The sequence below is a fragment of the Physeter macrocephalus genome, chromosome 10 (genome assembly GCF_002837175.3).
Source record: "Physeter macrocephalus isolate SW-GA chromosome 10, ASM283717v5, whole genome shotgun sequence".
Classification (NCBI taxonomy): domain Eukaryota; kingdom Metazoa; phylum Chordata; class Mammalia; order Artiodactyla; family Physeteridae; genus Physeter; species Physeter macrocephalus.
In genome coordinates this window covers 34084859-34110683 of record NC_041223.1, presented here as the reverse complement: position 1 = coordinate 34110683, position 25825 = coordinate 34084859, and the positions used below count along the sequence as shown (strand labels likewise).

Here is a 25825-nt window from a genome sequence, read left to right as displayed (position 1 = left end):
AATCATGAATTTTGTTTTATTAAAGATTTTTTTAAAATAGTGATCTGACAACAGTTATTGCTCTTTTATAAAGGTAAAAATATCACATTTTGCTTTAATATAGCCATGATTACTCTTTTCACCAGTAGCTTTGTTAGTAGGTCAAGGAGAAATCATACCTAAGAAGAAGGGTCCATGGAGAAAAAGATGGACCATATCAGAATTAAAATTAAATTGAAAAAATTTAAATCAAGGAAACCATTTTTACTTCTTTCAGTATGATGTGCAAATTCATGCATTTTAAATGGGAAATGGGAAATTTCATAGCTGCTGAACAGCAGTGATGTGAGCTCTGTGGTCAGAGTGGATGCAGGGTACAATAAACCTGTGGCAGCTTTTGCTCATTTAAAGAAATTACATTTGAAACGTTCTGACTACATTATGGAGCCATAAGAAAATTTACAGTTATTTCTTTTTAGTGGAACAAAGTACTTGCTCTTTTTCATCTCAGAATCATTTTCTAATTTTGCTACGCTTAAAGGGGAGTGCAAATTCAGTCATAGATATACTTGCTGTGCACATACCTGAACAAACACACATGTCAAAGTTTACCAGCTGTCTATATATTTATTAGTGTGTGTCAAACTTAGCCATCAACTAGAACTTATGTTTTAGTTAGAATATTAATTTATCTCATCAGTAAAATGCTCTTTACTTACTCTCTTTCTCTAGGCTGTTTTATCTAAGATGTATTTGTGATTTTTATTTGATATAATATGCAGTAGAATGAAAGGTTGTGTGAAATTAAAATCATGGTAACAATTATCTTTCTATCATGCAGAAGGAAATAGGTACTTTGACTAGATATAAAAAGTATCTGTGATAACTAAATACATTCATACTGTAGCAACTGAATTTGTAGAATATTGATTTCTCCATTAAGTTATATAACTTTTCACTGGGCTGCTTGCAACTTGATAATACACTGTTTTAAAACAAATATATTATCAAATTGCAAGTAGCCCAGTGGCAAAATATTTTGCATTAAGACAGTCGCATAAATGTACACTAAAATTGAATCTAACAGCAAAGATGAAGGTAGTGGTGACAAATATAGAAAGAAACTCCAAGAATAAAGCTGTTTAGAAGCCATTAGTATACATGTGCTTTGAGAGTAGGGATGCACTAATTCTTTCAGACATAAGAATTCTATTTTCCAAGTAACTCCATTCATGTAAGCAACACACTTCATATAAGACAGGTTTCAGCTTCCAGCTGTTTTCTGATGTTGGAAAGTGAAACACTAGGGCTTGAAAGTGAAACACTAGAGTAGGGATGCAGTAATTCTTTCAGACATAAGAATTCTATTTCCCAAGTAACTCCATTCATGTAAGCAATACACTTCATATAAGACAGATTTCAGCTTCCAGCTGTTTTCTGATGTTGGAAAGTGAAACACTAGGGCTTGAAATGGTTCTGGGGACACAGCCTTTCCTGTCAGGGATTCTAGCAGATGCTGATATAATTTAATATTCGTGGAAGACGGACCAAATATAGAATAGCATCAAATTGATTTTGCAGAGTTTTCAAGCCAGCTGTCCCTTGGTATTTACATGGAAGAAGTCTACAGTGTACCAAGTTGCATATTTTTGTGTGCAAGTTCTCAGCCATGGTATGTAGTCGTTGGTGTTTTGACAGCCATCTGCTCAGGGCTTACTTTCTCTATTCAGCCATAGCTAAAATTGAACATTTTTCAAAGTGGAAAATTCCAGGTAGTTTTGACTATAAGAGAACATAAATCTAGCACTCAATATTAAAAATAAAAGCAATATATAGTTTTTGCTTAGTAATAACCAGTATATTAAGGTGAATGTCTTATAAATAGCTCTGAAAAATAAATAAGCTCCTTTAGAAGAGAGACCGTATCTTCTTATTGATTGAGTTTTGTTTAATTGTGTGTAAGGCTCTAGCTAGACACAGGGGGAGTTACAGAAATGAATAACTTGACAGTGACTTAGCCAAAGGCTGACCTTGTCTTGTATACAGCAAGACCTCCGTAAATATTTGCTGAATGAATGAATGAATGAACAAGTTAGAATCCATACGTAATAACCTGTTTATTTGTAGAAATTTTCACCCAGAAACTTATAGGTTTTAATACACGGAGCTGCATGCACGCACACACACACGTGTGTGTGTGTGAGATAAGTATGTTTCTATACTGTAAGTGAATGAAAGAAAGTTTGATAAGAACTTTTGAGCCCTGACTATGCACTTCCTGATATGCTAGGCATTCTGGTGATTTAAACAAATATGTAACATTTTTTTTTGCTCATCTCGTAAGTACATTTGCATTAAAAGAATAAAATAAAGAACATTTGTTTAAAATGATAAATTGTTTAATAAAGATTAATTGATTTTTTAATGTAAAAGATTGGGAAAGGATGGATAATTTTTTTTAATCAAGATTTTGAGGGAAATATTATATTTAGACCCATGGAGAATAATTCAGGTAGGGAAAGTAACACAACCTAGGTGAGGTGGGTAATGAGATAGTGTTTTCAGAGTAAGATAAGGAAATTACTTGAGCATGGAATTTTAATTGAGAATAATAGAAGATAATTTTAGGGGAATTTAGGTAGGAAAGGTGGATTAGAGTGAGATTATGGAATACTTGAAATATCTAGATGAAACAATGATAGTTAGAGTCAAGTGACAGTTATAGGATCTGGAGTGATGCAAGAACTTGAAGAAAGTCGACTTCTGTGGAGCTTATTTTAACAATTATGCACAGGAATCTAAAACATTTTTATAATCTCTGCTTTTAGCAAAAATGGGATTTAGACTGCATCAGTACTGATGGAGGATAATGTAAACTTTGAGTATATTTTGAAAAATAAGTATAAGGTTTGATGATTCAAAGATGAAAGAGAAGAATTTGTCTTAGATCACTTTGAAACCATGCAAATACAGACAATCAAATTTAAATAGTAAAGTATTTGTATTGTTCTCTGCAGTGTAAGTTTAATTCATATTGTAAACCAGCCTTTTATGTTGAATTCATGCATTAAATGTTTATTTATCAAATATTTTTTGAATATTTTCTTGGGTCCAGCATTACATTAAGCAGATATTGGGGTGGCCAAAAAGTTCGTTCGGGTTTTCCATTACGAGCCCATGGAAAAACCGAATGAACTTTTTGCCCAACCCAATATATTGTTAAACAAGTCTTCAATTTAGTTTAGAAGAATGGAGACAATATAAAAATATTATTATGAATGCCTAGAAATCTTAGTTTAGAAGAATGGAGACAATCTAAAAACATTATTATGACTGCCTAGAAATCTTAAGTCCCCAAATCCATCTGTCAGTTTCATGAGCATGATTTACAAGCCTGCTTCATTACTGACAAGGTAGACAAAATATATATCTCTAAAGAGTAACATTTTACTGGGCATGTTTGTTGTAGCCAAGCAAATATATAGTGTTCTGAAAGTGTTGTTTAAATCTCTTGTTTCAACATGCTTGTGACCAGTTAATGTTTACAGTTTTGTGAGCGAATAAATCTATATACTGAAAACGTTTCGTTCAATAAGTTGACCTTCTTGAGTTTTGAATAAATTTTGGAGCCTTAAGTTTAATCTTCTATGTGTGTCTAAGTTTAATCTCTTTGTATTATCAACTCTTTATTGTTATTATTTTAATATTTTGAGTAAAATAATTACCTTTTGGAATATTTTACTCTGACCAGTAACTTCTAGCCATAAGCCAATCTGGTGGCAGTTGTGAGATTCAGTATCAACAAGAAAAAAATAACCAACCCTTGGCTGTCTTGACATGACTGAATCTACCAAATATATATAGATAGATAGATCTATCTATCTATCTATATATACACACACACACACACACACACATATATATATATCTCACTTCCAAAGTGATTCAGGATATATTATCTAGATATTATTTTAGATGATGTAGTATATTATTAAATTAACCAGTAGTGCAAAAATAGATTAAATATTATTAAAGATACAAGGAGAGAAGTTAGAGAAATGGGCAGACAGAAATCATAAGTTTCTTATATAAAACTGAAGAGCAATTTACTTTGTAAGCAAAAATCTCATGACACTAAAACAAGATGACGAAGAAATTACACTGTGTGCAAGTGTGGAGAAAAAAATAGCTTGTGATACCATAGTGATCTGAGAGCTCATTATACATCAGCAATGAAAAGCTCTAACTACCATGCAATTAAAATACTAGAGAGTATAAATAAGAGTGTATCATGTGTGGTGGCATATAAAAATTTAGAAGTGGATGGAATTTTAGTAGAGTGATACTCTTGAAAAAGGAGACTGATTAGGAATATTTAATTAGAGAACAGTTACACAGACAACTTCTGTAATATCTTTCAAGCAAGAATGTCTCATTTTGGATATCATACTTATAGTAAGAACGATATGCCAAAGATGCATCAACATCCTGTATGTTGATTGGGATGTTCTCTTTCACGGCCAATAGTATATATCCTATACTCCATTAACGTCCCTCTGTCAACTTGACTGCCAAGCAAGTTTGAGAACTGAATAAGTTTCAACACGGATAACTAGTAACCACTGCAAGTTATAGAGTCCTATTTGTCTCTTCTCTGTGTCCTAAACTCATTGATTCTAGTGATGATAAAACGCTTTTTGGACAGCTACATGTAAAAGAATGAAATTAGAACACTCCCTAACACCACACACAAAAATAAACTCAAAATGGATTAAAGACCTAAATGTAAGGCCAGACACTATCAAACTCTTAGAGGAAAACACAGGCAGAACACTCTATGACATAAATCACAGCAAGATCCTTTTTGACCCATCTCCTAGAGAAATGGAAATAAAAACAAAAATAAACAAATGGGACCTAATGAAACTTAAAAGCTTTTGCACAGAGTTTAGTTTTTAGTTTAGTTTTTTTCTTTAAAAAACTAAAAATAGAACTACCATATGACCCAGCAATCCCACTACTGAGCATATACCCTGAGAAAACCATAATTCAAAAAGAGTCATGTACCAAAATGTTCATTGCAGCTCTATTTACAATAGCCAGGACATGGAAGCAACCTAAGTGTCCATCAACAGATGAATGGATAAAGAAGATGTGGCACATATATACAATGGAATATTACTCAGCCATAAAAAGGTGCTTTGTGACCACCTAGAGGGGTGGGATAGGGAGGGTGGGAGGGAGGGAGATGCAAGAGGGGAGAGATATGGGAACATATGTATATGTGTAACTGATTCACTTTGTTATAAAGCAGAAACACACCATTGTAAAGCAATTGTACTCCAACAAAGATGTTTAAAAAAAAAAAAACGCTTTTTGAAGATCTTTGAAATACTTGCAGTGGTATTTATTTGGGAGGAACGCTACTGAAAATTAGAACATTTAAAGTGACTGAAGTTATTAAAGAACATAAAGTTGGTGGTGATGAGTTATTTTCTTAATGTCTACTAATAATTGGAGAAAAAAGACATGCTTCCAAATAATCATGAGAGAAACTAGGAAAAAGCCCCCACAAGACCAAAGGACAGTTTTGAAAATGTTTTTAGCCTGCAATAGTAAACTATTTTGGGTCACATTTTGACAGTAGTTTTTCAGAAATTTTCAAATTTTGAAAATCGTAAGTGGATTTTTTAGGAATGGCATGTTTGCTTTTTCCTCAGATCTCTAGGGCAACTAATTGTAGAGCCTTCTTGCCTTTACCCATTGCAAAGGCTACCTCTGCCTTTAGGTTAGAATACAGAGGTTTTCCCTTTGAAAGCAGCTGACTCAGAGTCAGACCCCTTCTCAAAGATCCATAGCTTTTATTTCTGCATCTCCAAACGTAGGTTTCAAGTCCTTGCCTAGGTATTTAAGGTGAAGATTAGTTGAATCTGGTTTCTTTGGGCTTATAGCCATATTTACCTTAGGATACCCTCGGGGCTTGACCTCTGGCCATACTTACTTTGAGTATCTTCGAAATTCTCTCCTTGCTGCCTGCTGTCACCCCCTACTTCCAGTCCTTCATTTATTGTTTCTAATACAATTTATGCAAAAATTCTATTATATAATTCTCTGGCACTAGTTTGAAGCTCTGTGAAGGTGGAAGGTTTGCCTGTGTTGTTCATTCTTGTATTAATTCGCTGCTTAGCTGAGTGCCTGGAGAGTTGGAGGAATTCAATGAATTTGTTACATGTAGTCGAAGAAAAACTGGGATTGGATTTGAAAAACACAAGTTCTATATTTAGGAAATGGTCTATCATTACTGATGTTCTATTATTTCATCTATATAATCGAGTGAATAATGCCTATGCCATCTATCTTATAGTTTTGTTGTGAGAGTCAAGCAATAAATGAAAATCTTTGTAAAATTCAGTGCTACTCTTTTATTATGATCAATGAATTGCATTACTCAAACGTTAACAGTACGTACCATGAGACAGGAAAGTTCATGGTTCTTGGTTTTGTTTTTGTTTGTTTTAGTTCAAACTAGAACAAATATACTTACTCTAGAATTTTTAAAAAGAAGTTAGAGCTGATGTGATGAAATCAATTCACCGAATCTCATTCACTTTTGATATTCATTAATATTATGAATATTAACTGAGCATCTAGTTGATGTCAGTGACTCTAGTTGTCTCTGAGAATAAAAAGATTCATGAATTATGGTCTCTGCCCTCAAGGAACTTAGAGTTTAGTGATCAAAGAATGTTGGTAAAAATGCAAAAGCAAAACTGACAAAAACCTCATTATATATGAGAGTTTATATGTGCTTGGTAAATGAAAAGTATTATTAGCAACACTATGCTAAATGACTGTAAAATGCTGATTTTTTGCTTCAAGTATTTACAAGAGCAAACAGAATATTTGTGAGTTTTCTTGCATATTTATATGTGTGTTCAAACAGCTGCTGGAGAACAAAGTGTTTTGCTATAAACACTGTCAAATCTCACTTTGAAAAAAATTTGTCCGTAAAACAAGTATTTCCATAGATATACTAAAGCTGCATAGAATTTGCTTTTAAAGCATAAACTAGAATTAGATGCTTGAGTCAGCTGTGAAGTATTTTTTCATACAACTCTCATTCTAATTCTTCAGCCTATGGATCAGGCTAAGACCTGGTACAATTTGAAAGGGATGATACAATATAAAGTTCCAGTGGTGAGCGTAACTTTAACATTGTATTTATTAGAATCATACATTTATATATTTATATCTTCCAAATTTTTTTTTTTTTGTATGGGGGCTTTGGGATGACAATGGACATAGACCAGGGTATGGGGAAATACATCAATCCATAAATCTAACTTCTGATTTCTCAACCAAACCAATCTAATCCCAGAGAGAATTCCAAGTTGCTCATATAGAACACAAAAGACAGTTTTATTTTCTAAGACAGAAGATAAGAAACTACCCAGAGCTTAGGGACTTGGGTTTAAGAAGACAATTAACACAATAAACTTTAAGAAAATAATGGTTTTAGCCCTGGAGACTAACATTATCTGTGTTGTCAAGTCACTAAAACAATAAAAGAGATGTATCTGTGGGGTTTTTTTGTGTGTGTTGGTTTTGTTGTGTTTTGCTTTTTTCATGTTTTATTCTTTATATTTTGACAAAAGGAAGTTTTCCACTTCTTCAGACTAGGCATACAGTTATACCCTAAATTCTTAGGTGAATTTCTCCTTAGACAATATTCTTCAGCACCTTTGTGTGTCCAGCCCTCGCTAGGCCCTGAGAATGCAGTGGAACAAAGTAAATAAAATAAACATGGTTTCTTCCATCATGGAGTTTCTGTTCCAGTATGGGAGATAGACCTTGGATAAGTAATCATTAAATAAAATTACTCATGGGCAAAGTATGGCATATTTAGGGATTAAAATGGAGGATTGTTTAGAAAGGGTTAGGAAAGATCTCAGAGGAATTAAGGTATAAGGAAAAAAGATTTGTGAAAGATAGGAAGGTATAAAGAGTGGAGGAAAGTTAAGAGGCAGGGATTTCTAGGCAAAATCCTGAGGAAGGAAAAAACAGAGCCTTGTTCTAGAAACTAACTAAAGGTAGTATTCTTTGAATGTGATGAGAGAATATTATATAAAATAGGATAATAATTTTAAATTTTAACCTAGGTGCACTGATACTCCCTTGAAAGATGTTAAGAGTGACTTGATCAGATTTGCATCTTAAGAAAATCCATTTTGTTAAAAATGGATTGAAGAAAGGCAAAGGGTAGTCAGGAGTCCATTTAAGAAGATATTGCAAAAATCCAGATGTTAAAAATGCCTGTGACTCGGCCTTGGCGCTGGGGAGAAGCGTATGGATCTGAAATTAATTTTGGAGTTAGAATAGTTTTTGGTGATGGAATGCATCAACAATGACTCCTAGCTTTCTGTATGAGACACTCACTGGGTGGGTAAAATAAAATGTGTTGAGCTAGAGGTAACTCAGGAGTAGCTAATTCAGGGTGGTTGTGTGGGGATGGTGGTGGTGCCTGAGCACTGGAAATCACAAACTCTGCTTTGTGTAGATTAAGTTTTGAGATGCTGGTGAGACACCTAAGTGGAGGTAGTATGGTATTTGGATAATTAAACCAGGAGCTTCAGAAAAATATCTGGCCTGGAGATATAACTCCACATTGACTATGCAGATGGTATGCAAATGGTTTAGAAGTAGATGAGATTAATGCGGATTATTTGGAGATTATTTGGGGATGCGAATGAAATAAGAAAAGGATCTAGGATCAAGCCCTGAGGAAGTCCAATACTTACTGATAAAAACAAATGAAAAAGAGCATAGTAAATTAATGTGACTTTTCTTTTTCCTTTTGTCTAGATCTTTTAAGCCAGAGGAAGCACAATGTAGAATAGTGTTTTTTGTTTTGTTTTAAAAAATATCTGTTTCATCATTAGGAATAAGAAATTGTCTAGCAGTCCTTAAAGAGCAGGACCCATGGGGAAAAGCATCTTTCCTGCTGCCATTATATGCACCAAAGCTTACAGAGTCCCTTCTGATATTTTTGTTTGAGGGCCGTAAATATAAGCTCACGCTCTTTGCAGACCACTTAATTTAGAGCTTTCTTATATTCTTGTACTTTGGATTGTCAACGGCAGACACAGACACAAAGTTTTTATTTTGTTTTCTATATTACAAACACCTCTGTCATGGGGTAATTGCCAATTTAAGGCTCTAAATTTAGTTTTCAGTGACTTAAAATTGTTTCGCATTTCCTCTCCTTTGCCTTTTTTACTTCTCATTTTGAGTTTTCAGACAGACCTGCCAAAGAGACATCTAGTTTATAGGCTTGGTTTTGGAAGCCAGGCAGGAGAGAAGAGAGCAGATAGTGAACATATGCTCTGCTGATATGGATGAAGTGAGATTGGAGGAAGCTGGGAAACAGTCTATTTCTCCCTAACTGCCACCCCCTCAATGAATATTTTGGGTACTCTTATGTTAGAATATTCTAAATAAGTGCCCCAGCTATAATAATTATTTTTTATCATATGATTTTGCAAACTTCTAGGATGATTCATGATTGTTCTACAAGTGGAACATAAAAAAAATAAAAAAATAAAAACAAAGCAGTTTGTAGATACTAATTTTAAATAGATAGTGGGTGAGATTTCCACGCAAATAGAAAGGAATGGAAATTTTGTGACCAGGGCAGTGTCCACCAGGTCCTCAACAGATAATGGAAGTGGGAGTAGTGGGGGTCTGTATTTTGGGGATATAAATTTGAAGTTTGAAAAAGAATCTATTCAATCTAGCCCTAGAGATGCTATTTTGATAAATTTTATTTATTTATCCATTTCAAGAAGTCTTTATTGATCAGATGTAGTGTGGTCAACTTCAATTTAATGAGCATATGGTAGTTAGAGAGTTGGTTTAAAAAATATATATTTTGAGGAGTTTGAGGAACTTTGAGTACAAATGCCTTATTTTGAGTCATTGTCATAGAGATGTATTGTCATGTGCTTCCTGATGTATCTGTTAGTGTTCTTACCAGAAATCCATGTCATAATGACAGTTATTTTCTTATATATATCATTTTAGTTTATTGATAATCCATGATATAATCCTCTCTTAGTAAGATTAATGATATGCTTTGTCAGAAATTTAATAAAATCCTATAGCGCTTGGTTGGGTCAAGTGGCTAAGATGGCATTTGAGTTCATTATGGCCCTTGTAGTCCTTATTTTAGTCAGAATATCTGTACATAGAGTTGATATTCCATAAGCAAAACTTGCTTAAAACCCTTTGGAATATGTGTGTTTGCATCTGGTTTATTTTGTTTCTGATAATAATAAAAATACTTAAATTTTCATCTTTGTTTAGAATAAACAAAGTAAACAATTTTTAACATGTACTAAGTAGAAATTGTACTACTTTTTCTGATTAGAAAAGAAGAAAGGAGACCAAATCAACCCTTAAGCCTCCAAAAATATCCTTTTATTTTGGAAGCTGAAAAGAGGAGAACTGAGCAACAGTACAAGACATACTTGAAAGGCCTGTTAGGATGGGAATACATGCCCTCCTTTTTTTTTCTTCTGAACAACTGGATTCAGCATTATTTTTTTCCAGCTTACAAACATTGTTGTGTCTGGATGGCTAGTAGTTCAAATTGGACTGATTTCCTAGTTCTGTAAAACTCCTCATCTGCATCATGGATCAGGGGCATTAAGTTACTTCCTGCAGTGCACAGCTGGAAATCATTCTCTTTGGCAGCAAGTTGTTTGGTCCCATTTTTGTTTTATACCAATGTGTTCCTACACACCCACATAGCTCAGGATTTCAGACAAGTATCTCCTTTTCTTCCTTGACACGTCTTAGAACATTTTAAATTGGCATGTTCTCTTTTGTCTTTCAAATGCTGAATTACTTGCAAACAGCTCTGTTTGCCTGCATGAGAATTTTAAAAAATGCTCCACAGACCTAGAGACTGAAATGAAAAGTCAGAAACATTCAAACAGACAGTTTCCTCTTATTCATTTGAGAGGGGAGAGACGCTTGGCATAAGCGAGCAAGAGAAATATTGTGTATCAAGACTAGGATGACAGAAGGGGGGGGAGAAATGTGTGTTGTATTATTGTAAAAAATATGTGATGATTTTTAAAAGTTATTTAAAAATTGAATATATTGGCGAGAATTCATTGACTGGATGACTTTCCCATAGCAAGTCTCCAAGTGCTGTCTGTTATCAATTATGTTAACGATGGCCTTTGTGAGTTGGACTGTAGATGTTAACAAGAAACATTATTTGAGAAATTAAAATACATATACTGAGGGCTTCCCTGGTGGCGCAGCGGTTGAGAGTCCACCTGCCGATGCAGGGGACACAGGTTCGTGCCCCGGTCCGGGAAGATACAACATGCCGCGGAGCGGCTGGGCCCGTGAGCCATGGCTGCTGAGCCTGCGCGTCCGGAGCCTGTGCTCCGCAACAGGGAGAGGCCACAACAGTGAGAGGCCCGCGTACCGCAAAAAAAACCCAAAAACCAAAAAACAAAGCAAACAAAAAAAACAACATATACTGATATTTAACATGTTTATCAATATCTCTGAATGTTAATTAAAAAGTATTATAGTATGCTAGGCACAGGTAGTGAAGACAGCTACTCGACAATATTCATTTAGTTTAATATTTTAACTGATGAAAACAAGAAAATTTATTTAGGAATTCTTTTTGCCAAACTACATTAGGAAGATTTTCTTTTAAGATATGAGTTATATCACTGTCATTTTAAAATGGTGGTTCACCAAACGTCACACAGTTAAATATAATCAAGGTAAAGAGCACGATGGAAACAAACAAATAAAATAAGCTAGAAGGAAACTTTCATCATGAAACATAATTTAAAAAAAATTTTTTTTAACATCTTTATTGGAGTATAATTGCTTATATATATTTCTCTCTTTTTTTTTTTTTTTTTTTCTTTTTGGCTGCTTTGGGTCTTTGTTGCTGCATGTGGGCTTTCTCTAGTTACGGCGAGTGGGGGGCTACTCTTCCTTGTGGTGAGTGGGCTTCTCATTGTGGTGGCTTCTCTTGTTGCGGAGCACGGGCTCTAGGTGCACAAGTTTCAGTAGCTGTAGCAAGAGGGCTCAGTAGTTGTGGCTCACGGGCTCTAGAGCGCAGGCTCAGTAGTTGTGGCGCACGGGCTTAGCTGCTCCACGGCATGTGGAATCTTCCCAGACCAGGGGTCGAACCCGTGTCCCCTGCATTGGCAGGTGGATTCTTAACCACTGTGCCACCAGGGAAGTCCTCCAATTTTTTACTGATCTCATGTAATATATATTTTTTATTCTAGATATTGCATTTTTCAGTTCTAGAATGTATATTTCATATTTTTTGTAATTTCTATTCTCTTTTTTATTATAAGCATTTGTGTGTGTGTGTCTTTGATCATAGTTATGAAAGCTGCTTAAAATTATTTGTGTACTAATTCCAACATCTGGTTGATATCAGTGTTTGTCTCCATTCACTGCTTTTCTTCTAAGTACTGGTGGTATTTTATTGTTTCCTTGTAAGTCTATCTAATATTTTTTTGTAAAATTGCATTCTGGATGTTGTGAACAATCCATGGTAGAAAACTTAGGATTCTGATATGTTCTGAAGAATAGTTATCATCTTATAGTTTTGTGTTATACTGGTTAACTTATCTGGACTCAAACACTCTTGTCTTTCCTATGGAATGCAGCAACTATGATCACTGTTTTGTTCTTTTAGTCCAATCTTGGCTACTTGGAGTCTGCCTAGGGCATATGTATACCTGTTATTGATGAGAGATTTGGGAAGAGTTTATACACATATTTTGAGGTTCCCTGTCTGTGGCTTTCTTTTTTCCAGTATTTCTTTCTCACTTTACAGCAGCTGTGATCGTTCTTAGTTCTGTTTTCTGATTCTTCAAGACAGTAAAGTAAAAAAAAAAAAAAAAAAAAAGTGAAATTGTGGGTTTCTACTTGAGTTTTAGCCACCTTGCATGGGCAGTCTGAGGCACATCCATTATCTTCCTTCTAAGAATACACATCCTCCTGGTTTAACTGTTTTGAGTTGTTCTTCAATGTCTTCAAGTATTTGAGATTTTTAAAAATATATTTTATTTAGAATTCATAGCTGTTATCTGTGAGTGACTTAATTTAATAGGAGCTACTCCACAATTACTGAAAGGAGAACCTCCATATGCAGGTTTTATAGATGCTTCTGCCATTTAAAACCAAAATGTGGGGTTTTAAGGCAGATCATCAAAATCATGCAAAATTGTATGAATAGAGCACAGTATGTGAGTAAGCAAATATAGTCTAAAAACATTCAAATAAAAACAGTGAAAATTTGGTGAATTTTTAAATGTTTGCCAAATTGTAGCAAAATTTCTATTTTTCCCATGATGTAAATTTTTCTGGACTATTTACTAAATGTATATATTATAGAAAAGAATTTATTATATTATTCTCTATATAGTATACATAGTCTCATCTCCAATAAAATATAAATATTATTTGTTTTTTGTTTAGACTTTGTTCTTTAAGCCACAAATCCAACTAAATTTACTTAGTCTAGATACTATTCAGAAAAAAAAATGTCAGACATAATTGTATGGGTAACGATGACTGGCTTTTATGGCATTAACATTACATGACCTCAAATTAAGAATTTAATTAAGAGGTTGTAAGTCAATACTCTATAAAGGTTCACCATCTATTTGTAGTTCATTTACACTTGCAATGTTTATGTAATCTTAACCAAGTAACCCATATTGAATATAGCAATAAATATTGCTCTGCTGCTTTTGAATGGGAATAAATAGGTACAGTCTAATAGATTTAACTTATAATGAAAATGAGCTGCAATCTATAATACAACCTGCTGAAAATTCAGTAGAAGCTCAGGTGTTGAATGACTCTTCAAATTGGTCATTAGAAACTGCTTGGGGAACTTCCCTGACCAATACACTTTACTGATTTTTTAAAATAAACAACAAAATTGCTGATAAAATTTCAAAAGGCACCTGTTCCCTACATTTGGTAGTATATGTAAGTATATATATATTTTGCTAATTCAGGATTTTCTTTCTCTCCATTCTTCTGATTCTGAACAAGATTGAAAACAATTTCCCTTTGTAGTATCTAACCAGTTTTTCCACATTTGATTTGACAAATGTCAAATTAAAATTCTATTGTTACTGGTATTGATAATTTATAAAAGCCAAAGAATGACATGAATCATATATACATATATGTACATATATGTGTATGTGTATATATGTGTATGTATGGTTATCCACACAGATATATACTTATACATATATATTTTTCTCTCTTTTTTTTTTTTTTTTCTGTTTGGCTGCTTTGGGTCTTTGTTGCTGCATGTGGGCTTTCTCTAGTTACGGCGAGTGGGGGGCTACTCTTCCTTGTGGTGAGTGGGCTTCTCATTGTGGTGGCTTCTCTTGTTGCGGAGCACGGGCTCTAGGTGCACAAGTTTCAGTAGCTGTAGCAAGAGGGCTCAGTAGTTGTGGCTCACGGGCTCTAGAGCGCAGGCTCAGTAGTTGTGGCGCACGGGCTTAGCTGCTCCACGGCATGTGGAATCTTCCCAGACCAGGGGTCGAACCCGTGTCCCCTGCATTGGCAGGTGGATTCTTAACCACTGTGCCACCAGGGAAGTCCTCCAATTTTTTACTGATCTCATGTAATATATATTTTTTATTCTAGTTATTGCATTTTTCAGTTCTAGAATGTATATTTCATATTTTTTGTAATTTCTATTCTCTTTTTTATTATAAGCATTTGTGTGTGTGTGTCTTTGATCATAGTTATGAAAGCTGCTTAAAATTATTTGTGTACTAATTCCAACATCTGGTTGATATCAGTGTTTGTCTCCATTCACTGCTTTTCTTCTAAGTACTGGTGGTATTTTATTGTTTCCTTGTAAGTCTATCTAATATTTTTTTGTAAAATTGCATTCTGGATGTTGTGAACAATCCATGGTAGAAAACTTAGGATTCTGATATGTTCTGAAGAATAGTTATCATCTTATAGTTTTGTGTTATACTGGTTAACTTATCTGGACTCAAACACTCTTGTCTTTCCTATGGAATGCAGCAACTATGATCACTGTTTTGTTCTTTTAGTCCAATCTTGGCTACTTGGAGTCTGCCTAGGGCATATGTATACCTGTTATTGATGAGAGATTTGGGAAGAGTTTATACACATATTTTGAGGTTCCCTGTCTGTGGCTTTCTTTTTTCCAGTATTTCTTTCTCACTTTACAGCAGCTGTGATCGTTCTTAGTTCTGTTTTCTGATTCTTCAAGACAGTAAAGTAAAAAAAAAAAAAAAAAAAAGTGAAATTGTGGGTTTCTACTTGAGTTTTAGCCACCTTGCATGGGCAGTCTGAGGCACATCCATTATCTTCCTTCTAAGAATACACATCCTCCTGGTTTAACTGTTTTGAGTTGTTCTTCAATGTCTTCAAGTATTTGAGATTTTTAAAAATATATTTTATTTAGAATTCATAGCTGTTATCTGTGAGTGACTTAATTTAATAGGAGCTACTCCACAATTACTGAAAGGAGAACCTCCATATGCAGGTTTTATAGATGCTTCTGCCATTTAAAACCAAAATGTGGGGTTTTAAGGCAGATCATCAAAATCATGCAAAATTGTATGAATAGAGCACAGTATGTGAGTAAGCAAATATAGTCTAAAAACATTCAAATAAAAACAGTGAAAATTTGGTGAATTTTTAAATGTTTGCCAAATTGTAGCAAAATTTCTATTTTTCCCATGATGTAAATTTTTCTGGACTATTTACTAAATGTATATATTATAGAAAAGAATTTATTATATTATTCTCTATATAGTATACATAGTCTCATCTCCAATAAAATATAAATATTATTTGTTTTTTGTTTAGACTTTGTTCTTTAAGCCACAAATCCAACTAAATTTACTTAGTCTAGATACTATTCAGAAAAAAAAATGTCAGACATAATTGTATGGGTAACGATGACTGGCTTTTATGGCATTAACATTACATGACCTCAAATTAAGAATTTAATTAAGAGGTTGTAAGTCAATACTCTATAAAGGTTCACCATCTATTTGTAGTTCATTTACACTTGCAATGTTTATGTAATCTTAACCAAGTAACCCATATTGAATATAGCAATAAATATTGCTCTGCTGCTTTTGAATGGGAATAAATAGGTACAGTCTAATAGATTTAACTTATAATGAAAATGAGCTGCAATCTATAATACAACCTGCTGAAAATTCAGTAGAAGCTCAGGTGTTGAATGACTCTTCAAATTGGTCGTTAGAAACTGCTTGGGGAACTTCCCTGACCAATACACTTTACTGATTTTTTAAAATAAACAACAAAATTGCTGATAAAATTTCACAAGGCACCTGTTCCCTGATCACAAAGCAAGGCAATTAAATTATGAAAAGGTTAATTTTGAGTACATGATCAATAAATGTAACAGAAACAAATCAATGGAAAGAACTGAAAGAAAATAAATGTAAATTATATTAACATCTTTAGTTTATGATTGGAAAACTCTATGAAACAACAAAGGGGTGGTGACTGGGTAAGTTATTTCTTTTATTAAGTATGTAAATTGATAAGCTCTGCCAAGGACCAGGTTTTTCTTCATGTCCTGATGAGAATTAGCCTTCTGAGTTTAAATCTTAGCTATTGATCTTGGTAATTCATAACTTTGTGCATATTGTTTGTCTTCTCTGAGCTGCATTTTCTTCACTCGTAGAATGGGACTAATAAAATCTACATAATGGGGTTACTGGTGATTAAATCATATTAATGAATATGAAATAGCTTCTTAATCAATGTTACTTCTATACCCATAATCCTTTTATAACCATGTCATTTTGCTCACATTTTATTCATTTAATGCTGTGGGTAATTTGGGATGTAATCCAGTTCTATAGTTTGGAACATACGACATACAGGAAAATAATTTTCACCAGCCATCTTCCCATCTCGGCTCCCTCCCATGATTCCTCAGATCTGAGAAAGTCCCGGCCTACCCAACTCCAGTTAGGTCTCACAGGGCTGTACCAAAGCAGGGCATGGGGAGTCTCACCCATACCTACAAAATAGAACCCAAAGTCAGGGACATGGTCAAGACTAGCCAGAGGCGAGGGAGACAAAGATCACAGAATAAAACTGACAATGTCCTGGGGCAGCTTTAGAGGTATTGGCTCCTGCCCGAGACGGCTTTTGTGTAAGTAAAGTGGCTTTTGTTTGAAGAAGCTAGAAGGGGCTTAACTATCTAACTTCATCCTGCTGGCCAGCAAGGTGTTTTGACCTCTTAAGAACAGGATTCCCAGCATATTTCTTCCTTCCTACTCCCTATTTTTTTAATACTATAAATTATAATTTTAAAGACCTGGAAGAAAATCCCACTAAAATTACTAACAATGACAAACAGGTAATGGTTTGGGTTGATATACATGTGAACCATTGTGTATACTCTGTGTATAATCTGTAGGTAGCTATACTATATCTGTGTCTACATCCATATCTGTATCTATAGATGATCACATAATCTAACAGGTTAGAACAGTTACAAATTCAGTCCTCTTGTCAGTCACTCAGCATCCACATAAGCTTTCAGAATAAAGTCCATACTCATATAATATTCCCTCCGCCTGGTATGTTTGTTTTTTTCTTCTTCATTTTCTATATCAAATACATTTCTATTTCTCCTCCAAGATTCAGATCAGGATCACTTCCCACAATAAGCGCATCTTAATAGTATTTTCATTCCCAAACCCCCAAACCTTTTATGGTATCTGGCATAGTATGTGCTCAACATGTTTGTTTGTTTGTTTGTTTTGTCATCTTTATTGGAGTATAATTGCTTTACAATGGTGTGTTAGTTTCTGCTTTATAACAAGATGAATCAGTTATACATATACATATATCCCCATATCTCTTCCCTCTTGCTCCATGCCACTCTCTCACTTTGTCCCAGCTTACCCTTCCCCCTCCCCATATCCTCAAGTCCATTCTCTAGTAGGTCTGCATCTTTACTCCTGTCTTGCCCCTAGGTTCTTCGTGACCTTTTTTTTTCTTAGATTCCATATATATGTGATAGCATACAGTATTTGTTTTTTTCTTTCTGACTTACTTCACTCTGTATGACAGACTCTAGTCCATCCACCTGACTACAAATAACTCAATTTCATTTCTTTTTATGGCTGAGTAATAGTCCATTGTATATATGTGCCACATCTTTATCCATTCATCTGTTGATGGACACTTAGGTTGCTTCCATGTCCTGGCTATTGTAAATAGAGCTGCAGTGAACATTGTGGTACATGACTCTTTTTGAATTATAGTTTTCTCAGGGTATATGCCCAGTAGTGGGATTGCTGGGTCATATGGTAGTTCTATTTTTAGTTTTTTAAGGAACCTCCATACTGTTCTCCATAGTGGCTGTATCAATTTACATTCCCACCAACAGTGCAAGAGGGTTCCCTTTTCTCCACACCCTTTCCAGCATTTATTGTTTGTAGATTTTTTGATGTTGGCCATTCTGACTCGTGTGAGATGATATCTCATTGTAGTTTTGATTTGCATTTCTCTAATGATTAATGATGTTGAGCATTCTTTCATGTGTTTCTTGACAATCTGTATATCTTCTTTGGAGAAATGTCTATTTAGGGCTTCTGCCCATTTTTGGATTGGGTTGGCTCAACATGTATTTTATGAAATAATAATCGTACAGCTAAATGCAAAATAATGATGGATGACAGAAGAGAACCCTTATTTATTTAATAATAAGTCATTTACCAACCTAGAGAATACAATGTCTAAAGGTAGAGAGGTAATGTTCTGGGGATGATTGAATTATTCTAACATTTGTAACCTGACAAATTTCACAAAATGGCTGAAATGCAGAATGGAGGTTTCAGTAAGACTTGTGTCAATGACATGAAGATAACAGAAGACTTTTTTACAAGTGTGTTTTAGAGATAGGATTTTCTAATTATGTATTAGAGGTTAAAAATTAAGATGATAGGTTTAGAGTTCATATTTAAGACCCAGAAAGAAAAAAAAATGTTCGCTTGATAACACATGCTACTTATGTAGTGTACTTAATTAAGTCAGATATTTAATTATAACTGATTATTCCATTTTCATTTAATTTAATGCTCTGGAAAACATCCTATCTTAATTTCATTTTAAAATGCAGCAAAATCATCCCACACACCTTCACTTGTTCATCTTTTTTAGGTTTATTCCCTGCTGTCCTGAATCTTGCTTCCAGTGCCCTCATCACCACAAATGCAACATGTGGAGAAAAAGGACCGGAAATGTATTGCAAATTGGTAGAGCACGTCCCTGGGCAGCCCGTGAGGAACCCTCAATGTCGGATCTGCCATCAAAGCAGCAGCAATCCACAGCGTACGTATTTTAGGATGAATTTGTGTGGCACTGGGTAGGAGCTGTAATTGAGGATGTTGAGGCCAAAGTGCATTAAAGTCAAAGGGTGGGCTTCCCTGGTGGCGCAGTGGTTGGGAGTCCGCCTGCCGATGCAGGGGACACGGGTTCGTGCCCCCGTCCGGGAGGATCCCACATGCCGCGGAGTGGCTGGGCCCGTGAGCCATGGCCGCTGAGCCTGCGCGTCAAGTCAAAGGGTTTGTGGTCCCCCAAATTTCTAGAACTTTACTTCCACTGTGAACCTTACAGCCCCTTTCTGTCACTTAACAAACGTTATTGGAATTCCTTATGTGTAGTGGGTGTGGTGCTTGAGGAGAGTTTTCTAGCTGAAGACTTGTGGCAGTCCTTAAGTTTATCACTTGCAGAAGATTATCTGAAGATGTGGTTATTAATTCATGTTTTAGTCATTCAGTGGTCACTTATATGCCAGGTACTGTGCTGGGGATCCAACAGGAATAAGATGTGTCCCCTGGCTCAGTTGAAGAAGTGGCAAAAAGCAGATTATTGCTGTGTAATGTGGTAGGTACCAAGGAAAGAATGAGCCTAGGGGCTTTAGGGAGAAAGGGGAGGGTTACAAATTCTGTCCTGGTGTAGATAAAGGCTTGCCAGAAGTGACATCTAAACTGAGACCCAAGGACAAGTATGAGCTGAGCAGGTAAAGGGGAGACAGAGGGAAGAGAAGGAATGCCAGGAAGAGGTTTCAGAATAAGGCGGAAAACAGTACTTTGCTCAGGGAACTACAGAGAGCTAGGAATGGCTGCAACTGAAAGTGTCAGAGGGCAGAGGGTAGGAATGAGTCTGGTGCAGGGATGGAATCAGACTATACGGTTCTTAAACACCACAAGAAGAGTGTTTCCAGGAGAGGTGTCATACAAAGCCCTCTTGGGTGGCCTCTAGGAACCACACTGATATCTCAGACTCATTCATGCGTTTATTCAGCAAGCATTTGAACACCGGCTACTGGAAATGCATTCTACTGGAGCAGAGTGTTGAATCATACATAGTCCTTGACTTAAAGGACTTGGAGGGGGGAATAGGGGACACTAAACTAAATTGCGTGCTAAGGGAACATCTAGAGATTCCTGGGAGAAAGTGACCATGTACTGAGAAAATAAGGATTAGTAAGATGAAAAGGGAAAAAATATTATATATATTTAAAAAAACATAAATCTTGAAGGCATGAAACAGCATGATCTATTCAGAGAACTATAAGTAATTAGGTTTAATGAGTAAAGAATTTATATGGAGAAGGGGAGAATGGTGTGAGATAATTCTAGAGATAGGGTTTGATTTATAGATATATTGATACATTGGGAAATCATCAAATATTGGGGAGATTAATAAAGTGAATAATGTCAATGAGGTACTTTATAATAAAGTTTCACAATTATACTATTTTAAAATTTACTTAGTTTTTCTTCTCTTTTTAAAAAAAGTTGTAATGCTCATAAAACGAAGAAAGCTTTCTCTCACAGTTTATATTTTTTAATCTCAAAAGAAAGTCGGGAGGCACTGTGCATTCTTTCTTGGAGCTGGTTAAAGGGAAGAATGCATAGTCCCATCTCTATTATACAATTTAGAGATACTGAAAACTTTAATATGTTTGGAGAACTGGGACTTTTGTGAATACAGTTGTTGGTCTTATATATCACAGAATGTTAAACCAAAAGTTAAGAAACCAAAGATGGCAAGCATCAGAAACCTTCCTTGCCTGTTAAATGACTCCGGTTATTTTCTATGGTGTAGATTGTTATGGGTGTAGGAGTCAGGAATATTGGAACACATCCTATCTGTTTGCTGTTCTTGTACAGAACGTTTAGGGCAAAAGACCTAGGTCAGAGCCCTGGGGAAACATCAAAAACAAGAAAATTGAGGTAAATAAATGAAAATAAAATGAATTTAAAAATAAATGAATTGATGGACTGTTCGTTAGAGAAGAAGATGAAGCCTGATAGGGAGAAATTGCCATTGTTGCAAGAATTGGTGGCCTTGATGATTTCACAGAGAATGTGAGAAAGCCTGGAGGCATGGAATGTCAGGGAGGGAATGATGGGGGTGGATGAGAGTGTGTATATGTGTGTTTAGGACGGGCTGGGCAGAGAAATAGAGTTGGAGAAAGTACAAAAATCGTATATATGCGTGTTTGTGTGCGTCTGTGCATATATACACGTATGTGTGTGTATATATGTGTGGTTTATCTATATATACATATGCATAAAATATAAATATTTATAGTTCCTGTCTACAAGTACAATGTTAGGGTAAATAAGACTTGGATATAGAAGACAATTAAACAAATATTCTAAGCAGTAAACTCAGGGCTATACCTTAGGGTACATGTTATCAATCATATAGAATTTCTAAGAAGGAAAACATCAGTGGGAACTGAAGTAGCAAGAGAAAGTTCCAAGAAGGTGGTCAGACTCAGAAGGGCTCTAAAAACCTGAATTACCCGAGATAAGAAGGAAAAGCATTCCAGGAAAGGAGAAAAAGATGGAAATGTGTAAATAGACAGGATGGAAGGAAGGTGCAGTGATTCAGGTAGAAAATAATTGAGTGGACACTCTTGGTAGCAAAATCAGTGAGATGTATTCACCAAATTAAGTCTACGAGTGACTGTCACTCCCTTCTTCAGAGTTCAATATTCAGGGTCTTTCAGTTGGAGACATCTGTAATTTAGGCAATCCCACCCCATATTTTCACTTTGGGACAAAAAAGTGAATAAATTGTTTTAGTAAAGCAAGGCACATATGAGGTAAGTTTTGTATTTCCCATTTTATTTAGTTGTGGTAAATTTTTAAAACTTATCACAGCCTACATTTACTTTGATTAATTTAATTTCAAATTACCAGCTTCATTACATTTCAAATCCTGTTTTGGAACCAGAAATTTAGAAAGAATAATACCCCGCAAGAATAAAAAATCTAGCAATAATCAACATGGATATATTTTAGTAACAGTTGAAGCAACAGATGATAAAATTCCACAAATTCACTGAACAGCTAGAATTAATCTGGAAGGTTGGTACTTAAGTACTATACAAAGAAAAGGAAATTTGAACCTCCTGACTGTTAATAGATTGTTCTTTCCAATTAAAATAGCAGTTTGAAAGGTTTACTTCATCAATGATTCCCTTGCCAATTTTCAGATGCAGTTAGCCTTTGGATTGACTTGAGTCACTGTCCCTGTTGAGGATGTTGTAAGTTTCTATCTCTTTTTAAAGAAGGGAAGTATGTCAACAATTAATCAGTATTTTCAAATTAATTATGATTAAAGTTTCATAATGGGGATTATGGTTAATTGTTGATTCATCTCCCAGTCTTCCTTTTCATGACTAATTCTCATATCAATTTGACCTGAGGTGACAGATATCAAAATTTCCAATTAGATAGCTCCTCTCACAACTACCTTATGAGCCACAAGTGTGATTTGGAAATGTGGTTGGGTGTGTGTTTTTCTATCACATGTTAAACACACAATCTGTGAAGAAGATTCAGGAGGATGTTTAAGGAATGTTTGCTGTGATATTTATTTTTCTTCAGAAGCAGTGCCAGTAATATTTCATTTACGGCTCTGATTCCTAGTGTGCCAATTTCAGCACCCACTCATACCACCAAGGACATTTATTTGATATTTAGTTATGCTTCTTGTATTTGTTGATGTTATAAAGACCTAACACTTTCCCTAGCTTCAGCAGAACAAGTTAACTAGTGCTAATTATTAAATTTAGTCGCAATTTTACTTTTCATTAATGAGATAAGGTGCCTCATCTCAGTGGACTGCTAATGTGATAAGACTTGGTACAAAACAAAGCCCATCCAGATGTTCAGCTGAATTAAGTCATTTACCAATAAAAATAGATTATTTTTGTCCTGTCATATATACTCATGTTACCATAAGTAAATCAAAGATATAAGCCTTTATATTTTCAGTTAAACAGGTTATAGCAGACTATGTTAATAAAATTAATGTGTAATAAAAATGTTCACAATCTGAAAATGGCAAATTTAATGAATATTTAGTTTTTGTAAATTTTATTTTTTTTATTTTTTGGGGTATGCGGGCCTCCCTCTGTTGTGGCCTCTCCCGTTGCGGAGCACAGGCTCCGGACGCGCAGGCTCCGGACGCGCAGGCCCAGCGGCCATGGCTCACGGGCCCAGCCGCTCCGCGGCATGTGGGATCCTCCCAGACCGGGGCGCGAACCCGGTTCCCCTGCATCGGCAGGCGGACGCGCAACCACTGCGCCACCAGGGAAGCCCAGTTTTTGTAAATTTTTTGAAGATGATTTTACTTTACTATCAGACTCCTATTGCATTGAGGACTTCTTTTTGCTTGGTTTTTATCTTCAAAAATTTTATTAAATGTAATTTGTCCCCAGTAAAGATTCAGAATCCTGTATATTTTGAACAGATGTATAATTAATTCTATGTATATGCATAATAATGGCTAGACTATTAATGGTTTTAATGTTCCTCTGGTAACCCTGTGAGTTGAGAGTTCCCATCCAATTACTGGTCCATGGCAAAATGAGAACATGAAAACAAAATTCCAAATTTTTTATGAAGATAAAATGAATACCTTTTGAAGAATTATCCTTCATTTTAATATTATGTTGTTTTAAAACTTTTGTTGTTTTTAAATGTCCTCCATTTTATGAAATAAGTGATATTTTAAATGGTAGCAAGAGTAGGCTGAACGCTACTATTACTTTGAGAAATAAAGAGCTAGAACTCCTGTATCAAGTCCACAAATCTCTTTCACACACATTTAATTTTTTTTTTTTTTTTTACTTTTTTCTGAGAGTTAAGATTCTGGGTACCTGTGCTATGAGTGGAGTTATGTTATCCTCACTTCAAGAATGACACAGAGTTTAAGTGACTTGTCCGTGGTCAGTTAAGTGCTAAATGGTGGATCCAGATAGACTGTCCAGCTCCTCCTACTCCAGCACTTCATGGTTCAAATCTTATGCTCTTTCATCACCATTATCATTAGAACACCTGGCTAGATTACTACATTATGTCCACAGATTGAAAGTCCATGATTGTTCCTCATAGTGATATGGCTTGTTTATTATTTGAAATATTCCTTCAATTTGCAAAAAAAGATTATGTTCTAATAAAAGGGTATTCTTAGGCCATTCATTTGAAACATCTTCCCAAGGAATTAGTGTTATAAAAGTTCTCACGACTGACACTCCAAAGCATAATTAATCAGAGTAGCAGGGAAGCTAACCTCCACTTTGTTTACATTTCTGTGGGCAAGTAGGCTGACTTCCAAGTCACATGTTAGGAAGTTAAGAACTCTTACTGCAGCCCTAGGAATAGAAATAGGAACATCCCCAGCAAACTGCCCTCCCGCCATCCTCACCCGTGCCTGGGCTGGGCCGGATCAGAGGAGGAGCAAGTTCTGTTCCTCCTTACTTGGGAAATGAAAAGCACAGATTGCAGATAAGAACCAATGACTGCATCCAAAAAGGAACAAGAGCTTTGGCACTCCAGAGGTGATGGTTGCTGTTGTGAGATGCATGGAACTAAGTGGGAGGAGATGAGGAATCTGTGAGTTTTGAGGATTGTAAGAAGGAACTGTGAGGGGAGGTGGCAACGATTGTCCACACCTCCTGTTTTTTATTGCCAATCTCCTTTTTAATTTTCACAGTACGTCCTGTTCTCATGTATCTGGAGTAAAGACAAGGGGAGATCCATGTTTAGTTAGTAGGATGGAGTTTCATGTGCCGAGCTCTCTTTGCTTGCTTTTATTGTCCAGACCCCTCCACTGAGTTAGTGATTATGGGGACAGGCACTGCTGGATGGGAGATTTGGAGTATCTTTCATTATATATATATATATTTTTTTTTTTTTTTTTTTTTTCTCAACCCCTGCGCCACCAGGGAAGCCCCTATATTTTAAAATAGTGGTTTAAATAGAAAGTTGGCAGATTGAGGACTGACTGCAAAAAACCTCATAGGCTGGATGTGACAGAATTTTCTATTAAAACCAGACACATATTGAATTGCCCAAGTTCCGGTAATAATGTATGTGTCAGAAGGGCAAATCTTCAAGTACCTTTCAACCACAATTCAGGATTTTATGTTTCTGTTCAAAAAGTTGATGTCATACTAGAGCTGCCTCAAACAGTAAAGTTTTTGCTTCTTTGAATGACTGACACATCAATTAGACTTTAGTATCATTTCTTCACACTTAATTTCTATAGTTATCTTTATTTTATTATTATTATTATTATTTTTTGCGGTATGCGGGCCTCTCACTGCTGTGGCCTCTCCCGTTGCGGAGCACAGGCTCCGGAAGCGCAGGCTCAGCGGCCATGGCTCACGGGCCCAGCCGCTCTGCGGCATGTGGGATCT

General features: G+C 35.4%; 1 protein-coding gene across 1 annotated transcript in view; it reads left to right on the top strand.

Moving 5' to 3' along the window:
- LAMA2 (laminin subunit alpha 2) overlaps positions 1-25825 on the top strand; it is a 621727-nt gene that overhangs the window by 145278 nt on the left and 450624 nt on the right. Inside the window, exon 2 of the mRNA XM_024122539.3 lies at positions 19258-19428. Coding sequence (XP_023978307.1) covers positions 19258-19428 — 171 coding nt within the window. The remainder of the gene's footprint in view (positions 1-19257; positions 19429-25825) is intronic.